The 18,221-nt window shown below is 39.4% G+C and overlaps 2 protein-coding genes across 2 annotated transcripts in view; one reads left to right on the forward strand and one right to left on the reverse strand.

The window, feature by feature from the left end:
- iqgap2 (IQ motif containing GTPase activating protein 2) overlaps positions 1 to 18,221 on the reverse strand; it is a 39,029-nt gene that overhangs the window by 8,669 nt on the left and 12,139 nt on the right. The window contains exons 6-23 of the mRNA XM_085425327.1: positions 14,209 to 14,276; positions 13,309 to 13,422; positions 13,006 to 13,184; positions 10,452 to 10,539; positions 10,076 to 10,239; positions 9,711 to 9,798; positions 9,329 to 9,492; positions 9,025 to 9,185; positions 7,925 to 8,049; positions 6,996 to 7,159; positions 2,491 to 2,581; positions 1,998 to 2,165; positions 1,727 to 1,869; positions 1,404 to 1,574; positions 1,003 to 1,086; positions 756 to 827; positions 598 to 667; positions 80 to 288 (exon numbers count right to left, since the gene is read on the reverse strand). Of these exons, the coding sequence (XP_085281453.1) occupies positions 80 to 288; positions 598 to 667; positions 756 to 827; positions 1,003 to 1,086; positions 1,404 to 1,574; positions 1,727 to 1,869; positions 1,998 to 2,165; positions 2,491 to 2,581; positions 6,996 to 7,159; positions 7,925 to 8,049; positions 9,025 to 9,185; positions 9,329 to 9,492; positions 9,711 to 9,798; positions 10,076 to 10,239; positions 10,452 to 10,539; positions 13,006 to 13,184; positions 13,309 to 13,422; positions 14,209 to 14,276 (2,323 nt within the window). The remainder of the gene's footprint in view (positions 1 to 79; positions 289 to 597; positions 668 to 755; positions 828 to 1,002; positions 1,087 to 1,403; positions 1,575 to 1,726; positions 1,870 to 1,997; positions 2,166 to 2,490; positions 2,582 to 6,995; positions 7,160 to 7,924; positions 8,050 to 9,024; positions 9,186 to 9,328; positions 9,493 to 9,710; positions 9,799 to 10,075; positions 10,240 to 10,451; positions 10,540 to 13,005; positions 13,185 to 13,308; positions 13,423 to 14,208; positions 14,277 to 18,221) is intronic.
- f2rl2 (coagulation factor II (thrombin) receptor-like 2) lies at positions 3,591 to 5,349 on the forward strand. Its single transcript, XM_085425328.1, has 2 exons — positions 3,591 to 3,815; positions 4,087 to 5,349. The coding sequence occupies exons 1-2, from the start codon at positions 3,752 to 3,754 to the stop codon at positions 5,106 to 5,108; spliced, it is 1,086 nt and encodes a 361-aa protein (XP_085281454.1). The 5' UTR covers positions 3,591 to 3,751; the 3' UTR covers positions 5,109 to 5,349.

The following is an 18,221-nucleotide window of genomic DNA, read 5'->3' on the forward strand; positions in this document are numbered from 1 at the left end:
CTCAAACTATAAATGATTTCAACCCATTTTTATTAACTTTCCGTTTTCCTGTCACGTATTAATTAGAGGTGACGGCAACCTGCAGAGTGATCCTGTTCTTCACTAGCAGTCCAATCTTTATATCCATTAGGTTCAAGTCTTTCTCCATCTGTTGATTGGAGCGAATCTTTGTGACTACTTCCTCCCGAAGCCGTGTCACTTCCTGCTCTTCCTGTAGATCCAGAGGGCTCTGCTCCAACAAGTGGACAAATTTACGCACCACTGACAGAGGAGGATCCTTGGCTCCAGCTGAGAGTTGGTGTAAAAAATAAAGTCAGCAACAAATGCAATTTGCAAGTTTATCCTTCATCATGTTCTGCATTTATATTACTGTCTGTGCTTGTCAGCTGTGTTTTTCATATTATATATATTATCATCAGAACTGAACAATATTTTTGGCTTGACTGTGAGGAAAAATTGGGGGAAGAAAATTGCAAATAATGTGGTTGTTCAAAAATTTGTGACTCGCTGTAAGTTGCAATCCTCTAAAACTGGCGAAACATGCATCAAGACCATAATTTCATATTCAAACGCAGATCTAAATTCTTTATGACTCACTTAGCGTCCTGTAGTCCTCTCTGGCTTTGTTGGCCTTCAAAAAAGCTTGGATTTTCACAATTTCTTTTTCCTAAACACAAAAATGAATCAGAGTTTTAGGAAGCATGAAAACAAACCCAAATCCTGCACCTGAGTAATGGCAATGAAGTATTACTTACATGATCTTTGAAGAACTGTTGCCTCTGATTGTATTCACGTTTTGCTTTCCACATCTTTACAAAAGACTGGATCTAAATAAAATAAAGTATTTATTAAACAGTTATAAAAAAATATATACCAGGCGTTTGATGCAGCAGCTATGTTGCTAATGTTATTCACAGGTCAATTAGTGTTAATAAGTGTTAAAAATCCCAATTAATATTCTCCTGTTTCAGTCTGTCATTCATAACAAAAATAATTCATCACCTTGACAATGGAAGCAACATTTTTCTGAAGCAAATTCATCCTCTCTTTATATACTTTCCTCTGTTTGTAACCTTTCCAACAAGCCTGCAAAAAAAGGAAAAACTGAGACAAACATGTACAAGCAACAAGTTCGGCATCAGCTTCACCACAAATCAGTTTATGAAGCTTAGTCATGAAGTTTAGACATCAGTTTTCTAAAGACATTGTTGTCATTGTTGGTTTGTCTTCTAAGAAGATGCAAACAAAAATATGCAGTCAGTACAGTGGTTGTAATTTAATGTAAGTATATAGCTACCTTTGCTTATGATTTGTTTGTGTTTGGATAAGCCCTAGACATCCAGAATCAATGAGGAATATTTGACTAATTACTAAGTACACTTTATAGAGGTTCTATAAGCTACCTGCAGTTTTATGACATGTGGTTCTTGCTGATGCAGATACTCCATTCTCTGGACGTGCTTCTTCCTGACCAGGTAACCTCTGACTCTTGCCTGCAGCTTGGTCACAAAGCACTCATTGGCCAGCCATAGCTGTTCCCTGTTATACTCAGCAGTCACACAGGTCACCACATTCTGAGGGAAAAACCAAGAATACCCCACAGCAGCATGAAAATTGTTTGTTTAGATGCAATCCAAGTATAAACAAATCTCACTACTGTTAAAGTAAAAATGAAATCAGCCCAATCAATGGGAAATGTTAAAGCTTTATAATCAAGGGGTAGCACCTGGATTTCTTCTTTACTGAGATGTCCGCTGTTCTGTTCAAACCCTTCAGGCTCCTCCCAGGTGCCCTGTTCAGTTTCCAGGTTATAGAAATAGTCATATTTGTCCTTGATGCAGTGTTTTACCCACACACCATCAGTGCTGCCTGGAGGAAAGCAGAAAGTGCTTTTTAAAAAGTCTGTTGGTGTAAATCTGACACAAATTCTCAACTTCTCACTGGAGTTTCTTGAACAGAAAGCACACTTGCTGTCCCACAGATGTAAATCCTGTTACCTTTGGCAGCACCGTCTCTTTGTTTCTGTGAAAGGTCATCTTGGTACGTGTCAGCACATTCAGGAAGAACTGCTCTCAGCCCTACACTGGGAGCCTGCAAAGCCTCCAGTGTATTCTGGGAGTCCCCCTCATTCACTGTCTTGTTAATATGAGCTACTGCTCCAGACACTAGCAATGCAAAGCAAAAAGAAAAACCACTGGTGTCAGCTTCACAACGCTATTGGGTCAAATAAAACAACAGTATACAGTAAAAGTACAATGTGAACACACTGAGTAGTGTACAGGAAAATAAATTTAAATGAATTAGACATCAAATGAATTACATTGACATTTTTTATTGTTTTTTTTTTTCAATAGTTCATTTCTACGTCCGCCTCGCTATAGCAACAAGAAACACTGGATAAGAGCATCTATAAGGCATTATGTGACAGTTATTCATGGAAACAAATCGCAGATCAATTTGAAGAATTAATCAGGCTTTACGAGAACATACATGCGAGAGCCTCCTTTTCATCCTGGTTGGCTGTCAGTATGGCCTCTTGGATTTGGTCCAGCCACAGCACTGCAGATTCATCACCGGAGCTCTACGATCAGGAAAAAGAACAAAGATCATTCCTCTTCATTTCAGAAGACAAAACTCAAACTCACTCAAACAAGGCGCTATTAGTAGCTTGTTCATCGTTTCTAAAATATTTAAAGCACCCAGAACCAAAATAATGTGGAAAGTTTTAAGTTTGTGTACATTTACTGTACCTGAAATATTTTCCAAAGTCAAACTGGGATTGTGGAGATATTTAATAGAGATAATGATCGCATTATAGAGAACCAGTGCCAGGAACCAGTCGAGACAAATAAGGAAAAGTTGACAAAAGATGACCTGCAACCATATCCTAGCCCACCACTTAAAGCAATGACCTCAGTCTATAATGGGCTCAAAAGTCAGAACAAACACAGCATGTTTATTCAGCTTGATCCTTATGTTTGTTCTCAAGCTAATTTTAGACAACATCAAGGGGTGCATCATCGACCACAAGACCATCAGGAAGGAAGTCGCTGTTTACAAAACACTGAAGCAGTCTGAAAGTAAAGACATTACTTGTGCGTTTCACGCACTCCTCATATATTGAGGGTGTCATAAGAGATATTACATGCGTGATGTGATGTGATAGCGCAAGCCAGAAGAACATAGCAGTCCTTCAAAAGCAGCACAGCATGGAGGCAAGACAGGAAGAAAGAAAAACACTGTCCTGGGAAAACACTTTACTAAATGACCATCTTCAAGCACACATTTCACTTCCTTTATTGCATTCATGATGTAATTGCTTGCTACACATTTTATGTTGTCTGAAAACCAGCTTCTAATTCACTAGGCTGACAAACACCAAATCCCATTTTAACAAAAGTAATAAAACCAAAACCAGTCAAATGTCTTAAATGAACCAAACTCCTTGGACAAACACGATAAACAGCTCTGTAAACCATTAAGTAGTTTTTTCCCCCACTCCAGTGATTCAGAGGGCTGTGACTGACGCAGACAGCAGGGAATTCAGTTTTCAAGTCCAGGCAGGAAACATGCTTCTGTATACACTGCCAGGAAGCTGAGTTTGAGCTCACACCATTATCAGCTCGACCGCTGCACTGAAGAGATGCAAAACACAAAGTTTTACTGGTGGAAAACTCCTGACAAGAAGCAAAACCAAGAGGGCTGAAGCCTAATTAACTGGGAAATACTGGAATATCAACTTAACGGTGACATGTTTGACCTCATGCCAGGACTACTCATTTGTTTGATGGCAGTGCAGACCAATCAGCTTGATGGTAAGTTTCTTAAGTTAACACATTACTAAAAGGATAACTCTTTAAAAAAAAAAAGAAAAAGAAAAAAGCTTAAATCTTGTAGAAAAAGTACATTTTGGTATCCAACAACTGGGAAAGCTCTTTTCCCAACTCAGACTCACAAAATAGAAAACCAAAATTACTTCTTTAAAACAAAACAAAAAACCTTCAGAACATTTTGGTACAAAAGAAAAAAAACTTTTTGCATGAAAGTTGGTTTGAAGGTGTAAAAACTGTTTTCTACTCTTTACAGGAAACAAAAACAGGACCAAAATCCAACCTCACACAGTGAATCCAAGGACCTTTAAGGCCGACTATAATGACACAGGCAGAAACTTGCATGTGAAGCCAGAGGATCCAGTGACAGCCTATACCACAGGGGTGCTCAGCACCTGGGTCATACCCTCATCGTACATCCTGTCTATGCTGGTGGGCATCCCCTCCAACGGCTACATTCTGGCCTTTCTCAGAGTCCGGCTCAGAGCACAGTCCTTTTCCACAGTCGTTCTTCACCTGAACCTGGCGCTGTCTGACCTGCTGCTCCTGCTTTCCCTTTCGCTGCGTGTTCACTACCACTTCAATGGGAACAACTGGATATTTGGGGAAACCTCCTGCCGGCTGATTACGGCTTTGTTTTACGGTAATGTTTACTGCTCAGCTCAGACCATCGCGTGCATCAGCCTGAACAGCTACCTGGCTGTGGTCAAACCATTCATGTACAGGAGACTTGCTACGAAAACACTGGCGGTGTGGACGTGCTTGGTTATATGGTTCCTGTTCGGGGCTGCTGTTGTGCCTGAGCTCCTTGTCAGGCAGAGTTACAACATTTCCCAGCTGGGGATCACAACATGTCATGATGTACTTCCCCTAGACGAAAAATCACACTCCCATCTGGTGCCATATAGGCTGATGCTTATCTGTCTAGGCTTTATAACGCCCTTCCTCTTTTGTATCTATGCCCATGTGGCTGTAATTTACCATCTAGGTCAAAGTGCTTGTGACTGGAAGCCATTTATCAGAGTCAGCACTCTGGTTTTCAGCATCTTCTTGGTGTGCTTCTTGCCCAGCGGAGTCCTGCATATGGCCCACTACATCCGCCTGTTTTCCGGTGGGGACGACAGCCTGTATGGATACTTTAGAGTAGCTGTGTGTCTCTGCTGTTTCCACAGTTGTCTTGATCCCTTCCTGTGTATGCTTATTTCCAAGACAGCGGCTTCAGAACTACAATTTATTTCTCTCCGCGAGATATCTCCGAGACAAGCAGTTATGACGTGATACTGGACATGTATACAAAAAAAAACAAAACAAAACCCAAGCCTGGACTATTGTTGGAACACAGCAGGAAGTCACAAGGGAAAATGACAAACTGAAGACCGGACATTGTGGTTAACATTAGGCTGTATCCACGTTAAACCAGAATCAGAAACTATTAATGTGGCCATAGTGTTATTTGTTTCCATGTATACTAAAAACATGTTTTATGTGTCATGTTTTGTTCATTTTTTCATTAAAATTATATCCAAAAGTCAACAATACTTTTTGTAAACGATATATCCGTTACTTTAAAATCAAGATTGAGCAATTCAGATAGATATATACATGACCTAATGTAAAGAAGTGACATAGGATAAAAAACTGCTGTATAACAAAACTAACAGGACAAAGTTATGACACGGTTTAAATAATGATTCATGGAGGAAGTGGGGGTGCTTACTGAACCTGCTTTGCTCGCCCTTTCCTTCCAGGGGGAGTCCTCTACCTCCTGATCTTAATCATCATCCCGTGCCTTCTCCTCCCTCTGCTTCTCTGACAACACATCACCCACGCACGTAGGGTCTCAGGGGGGACATGAGCTGCATAGGTTGGTAGGGCCATTCACGTGGCTTTGCTGGCTGTGCAGTCATATGTTTCTCATTTTTAATTACCACACAGTAAGGGTGGGAGATAATTCAAATATACTCGATGTATTGCAAGTTTTTCCACTCACGATAGTTAAAATGGCTTTATAAATTGCCATGGCAATATTAAGCTGTCTGCATGCAATTCCCTGTGAGGTGTTTTTTTTCCTCCCACATGCTGCACAATCATTAATTCCCCTCCCTCCCAAACAGAAAATTTTCTACCTGGCGCACTGCGCTGAGCATGTGTGTTTATATCCTACCGGACGAGCGAGGGAATGAGACTCTCTGAACAAAATGCGGTAATTTGCAAAACGTGCCGTAAACATTTGCCGCAAGAGGAAGCAATACCACGAATTTATTCTACCAGCTGAAAAGTTCTCCACTACAAAATTAAGACTTTTTAAACTCCACATGTCAACGTCTCCCCACACACCAAAGAAAACATTAAATAAACCAGCTGTGATACTTGTGACTGTTCTATGTCAGTCGTTTTTATAGTCACTATCTAGACTTTTGTTTCTGTAATTTGAGGTCATCAAATTTTTTATTTTATTATTTTTATGTGTTGTAAGCTCAAAAGAGCACCTTTTTAATTTCAATTGTTTTATTTTGTCTCGTGAATTCTTGCTTGACGTCTTTTGTTTGTTGAAGGTCGAGTGTTGACCACAGAATGAGTAATTTATGAAAAACCTCTGTGTGCAACTGATGGTTAAAAACAAAATACAACAACAACAAAAATTGTTGTTGTTGTTGTTGTTGGGGCATTGTTGCCGTACACAGACACTCACATCCTCTCACACACACACAGCAAAATTCTATATTTGTGTCCCTCCCTCTGTTTTGTCTTTCAGTTGCTGCATATCATTTAAATGTGTGCTTTGTTAGCGAGTTGGAGACCGAAATGCCCGTTTACTTCACCCTTTTTTCTATCTTTCACCAACCTGGCATCACCCCCAGCTTAATACCCACACAGATAATAATATGAATAATAAAATAAAATGAATAATGACCCAAAAACAATTACAAGAGTCTATGCCCCTCTTAGGAAAGCAAATGTGCTTTCCACAATAAAGCATTCAGACCATGATCCTGCTTGCTGCACAGGACAGGTTTAAATAATAAAAAAAACTTACAAAATGAATAAATAAACAAAATAAGGATTCGTTCAGCTATAATGACGTTTTCCACAATATCTAGCTGTGGATGGTGCAAGTATATTTTTCTACTCAAATTCGAAATGACTAAAGAAATGTTCACCTACCTGGCAGAGAAGTTGTTTGGTATTTTGAAGGACATCATGGTAGTGTTTGGCTGTGGCTGGGTTCACCCCCGACAACTTGGCTGTAGGGAGGAGGAGGGCTGCAAGGGTCTGCTCATGATCACCTGAGTTTAGTGCCTCATTGATCTCAGCTATGGCTATGATTCCTGTAGGTGGAGGACCAAAAAACAAAAAAACAAAAGCCTCTCAGACAAGTTAAGAGCACAGATTGTGTTTCATTTTTCAGTGTAAGACGATGCCTAAAAAACTGTTCTAAGGTTTCAAACATCTGTAATTTGAGAATATTCCTGAAACAGTGGGAGTATTTTGAGCACCTTTACGTCATGTCCACCTCAGCAAACTGTGTAGTTTTACGCCTTTTTGAGCCTCAAGGAAATTATTTATGTTTGAGCAGTTTGCAGTTAATCGTTTGTTATTCTCAAAATTACAATTTAGATTGGGTGTGATATCGTAGCTTGACTCAGTGTGATGTCTGATATGGTTCTCTTAGCAGACAAAAGCACTTTAAGGAATCACCAGCACCTTCAGGTTTCAGTCCAGGCATGAGTAATTGTCACATGTCTGTCTGAACTGTACATGTCTGTGAGCTTCTACATGCCTCATCTCTCTCTACGTACAACATATCGCCGTATGTTACTCAACAAAAGATCACTGTGTATTAGTTACATTTACAGCAAGTATCAAATCTCCTGCTTTTATTAAGTGGCCAGTTCTAGTTTTGTTATGTGCAGATATGTCCTAGCAAAGTTTAGAGAACTGACATTGTTTTACAATGTACGAGGAGAAACAAGGAGAAGCCTAATGATTCATTCAGTAGTCACCAAATTGCATAGCAAATTGATTAGCTGCACAGGGCAAAACACTTGCTAAAATATGTAAACTAGAAGAGGAAATCAGCAAGACGTTCTTACGTTCATGCTCTTCTTGGACCTGAACATTCACGGTGTCGATGCATTTCTGGACATCATTCCAGGTTAGAAACTCTTGGCCCGTGGAAAGCGCCTCAGCTCGCTCTTTGATAAGCATGTCAGAATACCTGAGGAAAGAAGGACTTATGTAACCAGAAATTGTTTGGATGCGCAAATACATTATAACTTAATTTTTAAGTCATAAATAAATAAAAGAAAAAACTATGACATTACAGCAACAACAAAACACTCATGGGTGTAATTTTTGGTGTCCTCATAGCCTGCCCACCACAGCACAGCTGCATTTAGCACTTTAGCACCACAGCTGAGCAGACAGCAGTGTGGAACCAAGTGTTGTCTGTATTGTAAACTGATAACTTTGTGAAGCAAATCGTTAACCTTATAAGCTTATAAGTGTCCCGTCATACAGTACAGCAGGACAAATGTCTGAGAGGAACCAAAAGTTACACCAACCTGCTACCCATTTTTAGACATAAACTGATTTTTGTTCATGTGGTGCATTCAATATACCAAGCAACTAACAGACTAGAAGAAAAATCATCATACAGAAAAAAAAAAGCTCTGCAGATTTTATCTGGTCAAATTAGTTTTTCTCCCCCTCAAACAACCACCAAAGGGATTTTGGGTTTCTTCCCAGGATGAAATTGGGGGTCTTTCTGTTGTTAGGTGAATGTGTAAATCACTAAAAATTCACATATTGTATGTTCTTGTTAGTATAATATAAATTAAATGCTATTAGGTTAAAACTACCACAATATGGTTGAACTGTTATGTTTAACTACCAGGGATTAGTTTTTTAACTATTAGCTGCTGCACAAAGTGACCGAGATAAGTAAAGAGTTATTTATTAGCAGTAATGTTGATAAGAAGTTGGGTAACGTAGTTATATATTAAAAACTGCCATAAACATGTTGTATAAACATTCTGCAATAAATCACAATAACTCTTCTTTATGGTCTCTCTGTCGTTTCCACAGCCTGACTTAAAAGTAGATGAATCCACTAAATGGGAACACTGGGGGGGAAGGTGAGTAAACAATAACACTTCCTTTTGCTTCCTCATCTATCCTGCGGCTATCTTACCTGTTAAGGTTGTCTTGGTCTATGTTGGTAAAGCCCAGGGGAGAGTCTGTTAGCTGCTCAATCACAGCCTGTGGGTCTTTGGTGTCTAGTACTTCATTCAGCACTGCGACAGCTGACAGCATCTCTACAGCTACACTCAGTTCCTCGTGGCTCAGTCCAGACTGAAAAACATAAAATACTGGATCAGAAAATTGTTGCCTGCAGAGTGTGTGTGTGCGCGCATGTATATACATGTATATCGCTGACCTTGTCAATACCCATCAACATCCATGTGCACAGAGTAAAAGTCTGAAACATGCCTCACCCGTCCCCCTTGTAGCTGCAAACTGAAAAGCTCAGCCTGGTAGAGGTTGGCAGCAGTTTGGTAGACAATTGGCAGCTGTGCCTCCGGGTTCATCAGCTCCTCCACTGTTTCCAAAGCATTGCCCAGGCGAATGGCTGTATTGATTCTTGCAACTGCTTCAAGTTCTGATTAAGAAAATGACAACAAAGTCGTGTTTTACATTATAACTTGGAATCAATTCCCCAAATGAACGAAAACAGTATTTCGTACAACCTTATACATGATGTTCTGAAGGACCTTTAAGAACCCATATTAAATACTTATCATGAGTCGTATTTGGGTGATTAGGTAGTTTGAATTTTAACTCATTAGTAAACAGCCCGAAGTTACAAAAGCCACTTACTTCGTTTCTCTGCTTCGGCAAAGTCATTGCAGGAGCTGACAACTCGCTGAATCTCTTCCTTGTCCAGAATCTGGACCCTTCCACCTTCCTGAAGAAGAAACATTAGATTACACTAAGCAGATATCCAAAAAGACCCCATTAAAGAAATGGCTCGTTTTTCTTTGCATTTTGACTTGATTATTTTTATTATTTGAAGGTGGAGTTAGATATTTCATGTGAAAGCAGGCCATTGCTCACTTGTAACAAATGCTTGGATAACAAGAAGACCACAAAGTCTGAAATATGGATCTCTCTCTCTCTCTCTCTCACACACACTGCTGGAATTAAATCCAACAACTGAGCAAACAAGCTCTGACTCTGTATACCTTAGATTTATGCTGACAGTAGTTGGTAAAATGTTCCAGATACCACCGGCTGTTTGACTCCTGAACACCGAGCAAGGCCAGCACGTTGAGCCTAAGCGCAGCCAGCAGAGCAGCTTGATCCTGGCTCGACACAGCATGATTCACCTGCCTTATAGCTTCCTGGGCTGGAGACAGGAAAAATAAAGACAGTGAGCAGATCCTTTTTAACTTTAATATTGTTTTGATTAACTGTGTAATTGTGCTGCATAATCTGATTTAACAGATGTTTAGACCTAATACCCATAAAGGCCCATCTCACACAAAGACAAAAACATCTGCGACACATGACAGTGTTTAAGTGAGAATATGTGTAAAGCAAACATAGGGAAGTTCTTACTGTTGACAAGATCAATGCATGTCTGGATTTCCTGTTGATTCAGCAGCTCCTCATAAACATCTCTTTCTTCAGCAGCAACTGAGGACCGCTAACAGAGGGAGACAAAGAAAATATAATCACATTATATGCATATAATTGTTAAAAAAAAAAACAAAGCGCACTATATTTTAGCAGGTTGTATTTACTGCCTCCCATTCTCATTTAAATTGGTGTGGTAATATCAATTAAAAAAAGAAAAGAAAAGAAAAGCTAGTGCTACTGTTTGCACAGCGTTTGTAAAGAGAATGGGAGGAGAGGTGCTGGATGGCGTGGAGCGTTAGGTAAATACAGCTTACAATGCAGTCACTGGAATGTGCTGGCAAAGCCTGTAGAGCACATCAGCGCAGGCAACCATTTTCAGATGTCCGTGCAGTTCTCGAGTTAATATAGCTGCCACATACATATCACACTTCTTTATATTCCTTTGGAAAATGTCTCAAATAACACACATGATTCAGAAATTTCTAGAAACTACATTCAGACATACAGCTCTTAAAATCTGTCTGTGGTCAGCACGTGTGCTCTTGAACACAGAAAACATGTCAACCTCAGCAGCAGTAAGAGGTGTAACTTAATCAAACCTGCTTGCATGGTTCAAGGTTGGTTCAGGTTAAAGGGGTGAGGACAATTTTAACAAGGCTGAAGATGAGAAAGTTGCATTGTTTTATTTTTTCCATCTAAAAAATAATTAAAAAAACAATTATAAACCAAACGGTGGCTCTAAAACCAAGGTGTGAACAGTCGATAGAAAATATTGATGGATCCCCTCCAAGATGATGTTTTCCCAAATTACAAACCTTATGAGTGTTTATAACACTCATAATTCCTTTGCCTCAGTGTACGCTGGTAAGCAATCAGAATTGCCTATTCTCAGTCTCTGATACAGCACAACCTGTTTTATGACTCAGCAGTCCAGTCTATTCTAGCATGCAGCTACATTTTAAAGCATTAAGACTCCAGTGTAGAGTAGGGCTGAACGATTATGGAAAATAATCTAATTGCGATTTTTTGCCCCAATATTGCGATTGCGATGCGATATGCGATTATTTTTTAAGGTCTTTGTCTTCTGTATTATTAAACAAAGACAAGCAATACATCATATAGTATGGCCAATACTATATTACATTAATTTTAAACTGTTCTTTCCTGGAAGACAGACCTCTGTTATGATGACATGAGGTGATGCATGAATTGATGACTGACATTTTTATTTAACTTCTTCAATCACAACAGTATATTTGAACATACACAATAGTTTATTTTTAGCTTACAAACATCTGAGCATAAAGTGCTGACAAGGAACCCTGGTGTAAACATTAAAATGAAAGTCAGTACAATGTGCAGATTGCAGAAATATATATAAAAAAAAATCAGTGGCTTTACCACACTCAGTTTTTCGACATCTGTGAACTACTAGACAGTCATTCAATTAAAAAATAATATTAAATAAATAAAACTAATAAATAAAAAATACACACATCTTACTGATCTCTGCAGTCAGTAACATTACACATAAAGTGCAAACATAATAGCAATTGTATAAACACACACACAAACACGCCTTTAAAATTTAAAGGCGTGAAATTGGACGGTCTAGCCTTCTGATTAGCGTCACCGCTGTCTCGGTGGAGTTTAATAAACTCGGCCGTCTGCTTCTTGCTATCTAAAATATAACCAGACACTGGTGTAAATTCTCGACTGTCTCATACTTCTGTTTAATAAGTTTTCTGTTTGACGTTTAGTCAGCTGTGTGAAAACCAAGGAGGAACCCACCCGGGGGATTAATAAAGTTTTATTTTATCTAATCTAATAACTTTAATCTCAGCCAAACCGATTTACTCACGAACAAACAAAACACTGAAAAAAGCCCAACAATAACATTTTTAGGTTGTCTAAGTGACTTATATATTACGTTTAACCCGAGCAGCGAAACTCCGCGGTGATCTGAAAATGATGTGCCGGGAGTTGTGCCGTTCTCGGCCGCATCAGTAACCCTCGAGCTCCCGGCTAGCTGTCGAGCTGGTGGGTAGCAGACGCCTCTGAAAACGTCGAAGCACTTTTGCAAATATGGGATATCTTGATAAACCGAGCAGATATTTGATGTTTACACAACTACTTTCTCGCCTGAAAATATGTTAAAAGTTTATTTTGTGACCCAGAAAGATTAGTATGAGTAATTTTAAAACTTAGTAGCGGCCGCCATTGCTGGAAACTGGAGTTTGGCTGGGCCGCGCTATGAATTCTGGGATATGGTAGTAATTTGGACAGCCTTCGGCGCGTCGCTGTGACGTAATCGGTCTACAAATGCGGCCTCAGGAGGATGCAGCCCATGAATTTGGACATGTCCAGAGTATAATCGCAGCCTTTGCGGTTAGAAAATTGCACTCGATCATGTCGCGATATTATCGCAAATGCGATATATCGTTCAGCCCTAGTGTAGAGCTAGCCCTGCAGCTAAGATACTAAATAAAAAGGAAAAAGCTCCAAGAGATCACTGAAGTGTTTGTCTTCTCACCCTCCCTGAGGACTGATCCCGCTTGCGAGACTTGGTCTGACTCAGTGTGTCCTGATATTCTTGGGCCAGAGGTTCCTGTGTGTTCCTCAGCATTGCGTTAGGATTGTTCAGGGCTCCCATTGTGACAGATGCTTGACCTCTATCAACCGCTTCATTGATGGCAATCACAGCAGCATGTACTAAGGAAAAAAAACAAAACATGGATTTAGTGGAGGATATCACATATCAGATCAGATAACTCCGTTTACTTCAGTCAAAAACAACTGAGTGGTTAAAAGATCACAAGGTTAAAAGATCACTCACAGGCAGCTTCATCAATCGACAGCTCATTGGCCAGGATACCTCCAATTTTACTGAAAGCTGGCATCTGAATGCCATACTTTTCCAGTTCACTCCTCATGTTACTGATCTCTTCCTCTGTAAAACACATATATTACTGACATGAAACAGCTGCGACACGGCACATTGGAATAAAAAAATAAAATAAACAAATAAAAACAACAACAACAACAACAACAACAACAACAACAACAACAACAAAACAAAACATACAGTTGGGACAAATTTCTAACCAGTATAACTGTTAAATGGGGCATCAGAACACTAACAACGACTTAAAATCAATCTGCCAAAACCCTAAAATAAATATTTCATAACATTCAAAAAACTAGTTAAAAATGATCAAGTGATATTAGAACAACAGACCCCTCACACCACACATGAGGAGAGTAAATGTCCTTTGTTAGAGGAAAATTAAGATGAAGACATGTTGCTCTTAGAGCACCATGACAGTTGCTTGCAGGAGAACATGGGTACACACGAGGTGCCATCAAAAGGTTCAGGGCCTTGCCCCATAAAAAGCTAATAGCTCCCCCACTTTTTAAATCCAATTTCCCCTTCAAGGTCATCGTCCTGCTTTTAGGGCAGCTGCAATTTATAAATTGTTCCATTTATGGTCCCATTACTTGAGTGGATGATCATCACTAGTGATAAGAGCCTGATCTCTGGTAATGAACCATTGGTCATAAAATTCTGCTATAACATGAAGAACACATGGGAACCGTGTTGTGTTGTACCATCACGTGAGGACTAACAAGCAAAGTGATGCTGGACTAATAATATGAATGTAGTATGAATGATATTGTGCGTTATAAGGTTTGTGCTATGTTTCACTTTCAGGTAATTTATATGGTAGATGGTTACCTGTGAAGTCCACTTTCCCTAGAAGGTCTTGAATCTGTGGTGCAATTCCCAGTTTGTACAAGTACAAGCTGGAAAAAAAAAAGACACAAACACATACGATGTAAGAGTTGTGCAAAAAATAAGCGATACAAAACACTGTAGATCATACCATGAAAATAAAACTATTTATTTTTTCGATCAAGATCGCTTCGGTATCGTCTTCTCTGCAGTGTCACACTTACACCACAAGGGGGTAGCACTGTCTCAAATTACAATAAGCACTGTGACAACACTAAGCAGACTCCGTGCACTACCTAGCAGATAAATTTAACAAGGAGGTGACTGGAAACTTCATAAAACTTTCATCTTCCGGCAGGTACTGGGTAACTGGCAATGAATTATAGATACTTAAATGGTAAATGGCCTGCATTTGTATAGCGCTTTTCTAGTCCCTAAGGACCCCAAAGCGCTTCACACTACATTCAGTCATTCACCCATTCACACACACATTCACACACTGGCGATGGCAAGCTACATTGTAGCCACAGCTGCCCTGGGGCGCACTGACAGAGGCGAGGGAGGTCTGGCATCAGTACAGCTCTGAATAAAGGAGTTGTAGTAGCTAGTGGTTGTTCTGCCCTTTGGTCCCAGCATGTGTAAACATAAGATGCACTCTGTCCTTGGCACAGAGAGGTTTGAAAGAGACCATCTAAAAAATCTGCTTTTACAAAGGGTAATTTTCCAACATGCAGGCAACTGATTCGGTCTGGGATACAAACACAACAACAGCTGACTGGGGTTAATGAAGGTGGCTGATTACCAGCCACAGGGGTTAAAGACGATCAGCTGACTAGCTTGGTGGATTCCCTTTTTTTTTTTTTTTTTTTTTTTTTTTTTTCAAATCTCTACCACTCTGAGAAGAATTAAAACATCTACTTATGAGGTCAGCATTGTACCTAAGGAGGAATAACATTCAATGGGAACTTGTGGGACTTGAACTGGATTTGCAGGAAGGAAGAGCACGTGTGTGCATAAGGGGAGGAAGGAACCCAATTCTCAAAGGACCTCACCAAAACACTACAACAGAGAAAACAAGGCAGGCAGCTCCCATAACCACTCCCCAAATGTGTGCTTAGCTGACTGGATGGTTTAGAAAGTCAGTCATTTAGACTAAGTAAGCAAGGGCCTACAGCGACGCACAAGCCACGGAAAAAGACCACCAACCTTTCACAGGAAAGCAAACGTAAAGTTAAACACTGAAACTACAACTAATAGTATAGAGTGAATATAGCTGTCTATAGCTCAATAACAGAGTCTGGATAATATATACAGCATGGCACATCTAAAGTAACACACAGAACCTCCTTGTGCTACTAAAGTAGAAACAATGTTTTCCAGTTTCTGTTTCATATCATTTACTAAGTACCACTTCTGCTTTTGATGTATAGATTGGAGGTTAAGCTTCATGGACACACTGTACAAATGTGGTCAGAAGTTTGCGTACGCTCACCGTGGTCATGAATATCATGGTATTTGTGGGATTTGAATGATTTCTTTAATGAGCCTTTTGAACTGTTCTTTTTCCAGGGGGAATGATTGCACAGCATACATCTTAAATTAAATTTAGAAAACAACCACGTCAACAAGTTTGAAATTATTTTGGATTTTCTCTAAAAGAAGATTAAGTAAATACAAATATATACATACATCCATACATACAGCCCCACTAGTATTTGATTAAATGCCCTTTGGCAAGTTGCACAATGACCAGATACTTTTGGTAGCCATCAACAAGCTTCTGGCATGAGTCTGGCTGGATATTTGACCAGTCTTCTTAGCAGAACTCACCAAATTCATTTTTAACTGGTTGGATTTCTGGCATGAACCTGGCTTTCAAGTGTAGTCCACAAATTTTCAATCAGGTTGAGCTTGGGTCTTTGGGAAGACCATTCCAGAGGTTTAACGCCTGCTTTACCCATTCTAAAACACTGTCCTCTTGGATCATCAGTTGTGTCCAATATTCAAGTTTCAGTAAAGCTTAAATGTGTTGATTTTCTCAGCCCATGGTCATGCAACTTCACTGTGAACAGGTGATACTGTTGTTCCAGCATTTTCCAGTTCTTGGCAGGCTTGAGCCTTGGTGGTTTCTGGGCTTTCACCAATTTTCTTTCATCTGACAGTGACAGTTTGGGTCTTCTTCTAAATATTGGCAAATCAGTTACACATCAAAATAACTTGTACTTGCATACAGTTGTTTAAACTGATGATCTTAGAAACTGCAGTTGTTTAGAAATGGCTCCAAGAGACCTTACCAACCTGTGTCAATCTACAGTTTTCCTTCTTTGATCTTCATCAAGTTCCTTGGACTTTCCCATTGTTCTTAGCATTGGTTAATCCAGTGAGTGCTGACAGACAAATTATTTTATGCTACCAGTTGAATAAAGCATGACCATGAAGTTAATAGGCCTTGGCTTTGTCAAGTTAGAAGAAACTGAACTTTCAGCACTACTTATTACAACAGATAGGTGAATATGTTTACACATTTGAGCCTGTATGCATTTCTGACCTGGCATGGATTAGAGAATATCCTAAAACAATTCAAACTTGTGCAACCGTTTTATATTTTTCTTAAAGTCATTAAAAACGTATTCTGTACAATCATTCCACCCTGGGAGAAAAAAAACAAACAAACAAAAACAACAGTTTAAGGGAATCAAGAGCCTAAAATGACCATGATATTCATTCCCATCATGATGATGTGTAAACATCTGACCACAAGCATAGTAGTTTTATGAGCTGTCGATAAATTCTGTGTGTAGATACAAAATAAGCACTTCATTTCCAATTCAAACCAAAATGTTTGGTTTAGTCCAACACAACCCAATCCAAATTAAATAAATAAATAAATAAATGTTAGCGAAAACAGTATGTACTAGTCCATATAATCTACAGCTGCGCTGTATACATTGTATGGACTTGGCACAATGACATCACCTATAATCTTGTGTGGAAGCCTTGAGCTGTGCACTTCTGACCTTCGCTATTGCATGCTAGGAGAGTGGCTTGTTAGTTACATGGTTGTCCCAACCTAATCCATTCCCTGCTTTATTCTCCTTTTAACTCAAAGTAAACATGATGTTGTTTTCGTTAGTTCATCAAGACACCACGGAAAGAGGTCATGGATCAACTGAGCATTTGACTTATATCGAGGTTTTGCAGAAATGTGACTACTAACAATGTGACATTAACTTCTCTGCCATTTTGGACATGTGACAAGCATGGTGACAATGTTGGATCATCCATGACCATCTGGCAACCACTGGTCATAAGGGAAAAATTCCCAACACTGGTTGGGAGTGGTTGTTGGAGGTTGATAGCAGTCGATGAAGAAAAAAAAAAAAAAAAAAAAAAAAAAAAAGGATTGCTAAAGTCATGGCAACCACCTGTTGCTAGGGTAAAACATGTTTTCCTCAACCATGTAGAAAAGTCCTCTTTATGATAGTTTTGGTTGTTAGCACAATGCAGCAGTCATAGTTCACTTCCAAATGAAAAGTGCGACAAACTGGATATGGAGAAGGCTCCCTTTTAATTAAAACTTAAGCCTCAGCAATGTAGCAAAGATATTTCCACAAGCACAATTTTTAATATGAAGGGGAATTCTTCTCTATTTCCAGCTTGTAGTTAGCCAGTATTTGAATAAACAAAAAGAAGGAAAAAAAGAAAAGAAAAAAACAACAACAACAACAGTGGCAATCTGCTAGCATCCAAATAAATCACAGGTGACTTTTGGTGCAGCGCCTTTTTTGCAACCAATTTCATTCATCAACAGGTAGAAACCCCCAGGAACCACCACCAACCAGTCAGGGAAGAAACTTTCCTAGCAACAGGTGGTTGCATCGTGTCCAGTATGGCAGACAGAAATGTGCACATGAAGTCACATGAGAAACTTCAATTTCCACATTTTTTACAACCAGATGAGTTGCCCCCTGGTGGTGATTAGAAAGAATGCAGACAAAAGTCACATGTATTAAATC

This window comes from Rhamphochromis longiceps, linkage group LG12 (assembly GCF_057381845.1).
Source record: "Rhamphochromis longiceps isolate RC_006_pf linkage group LG12, R_longiceps_female_GT1.1, whole genome shotgun sequence".
Classification (NCBI taxonomy): Eukaryota; Metazoa; Chordata; class Actinopteri; order Cichliformes; family Cichlidae; genus Rhamphochromis; species Rhamphochromis longiceps.

What these genes read in the sequence shown, in the direction of transcription:
- f2rl2 (XM_085425328.1), top strand. Translation starts at nt 3,752, where the DNA reads ATGTTTGACCTCATGCCAGGACTACTCATTTGTTTGATGGCAGTGCAG. An exon ending in GCAGACCAATCAGCTTGATG is followed by an intron (nt 3,816 to 4,086) that starts GTAAGTTTCTTA and finishes TACTCTTTACAG; the next exon opens with GAAACAAAAACAGGACCAAA.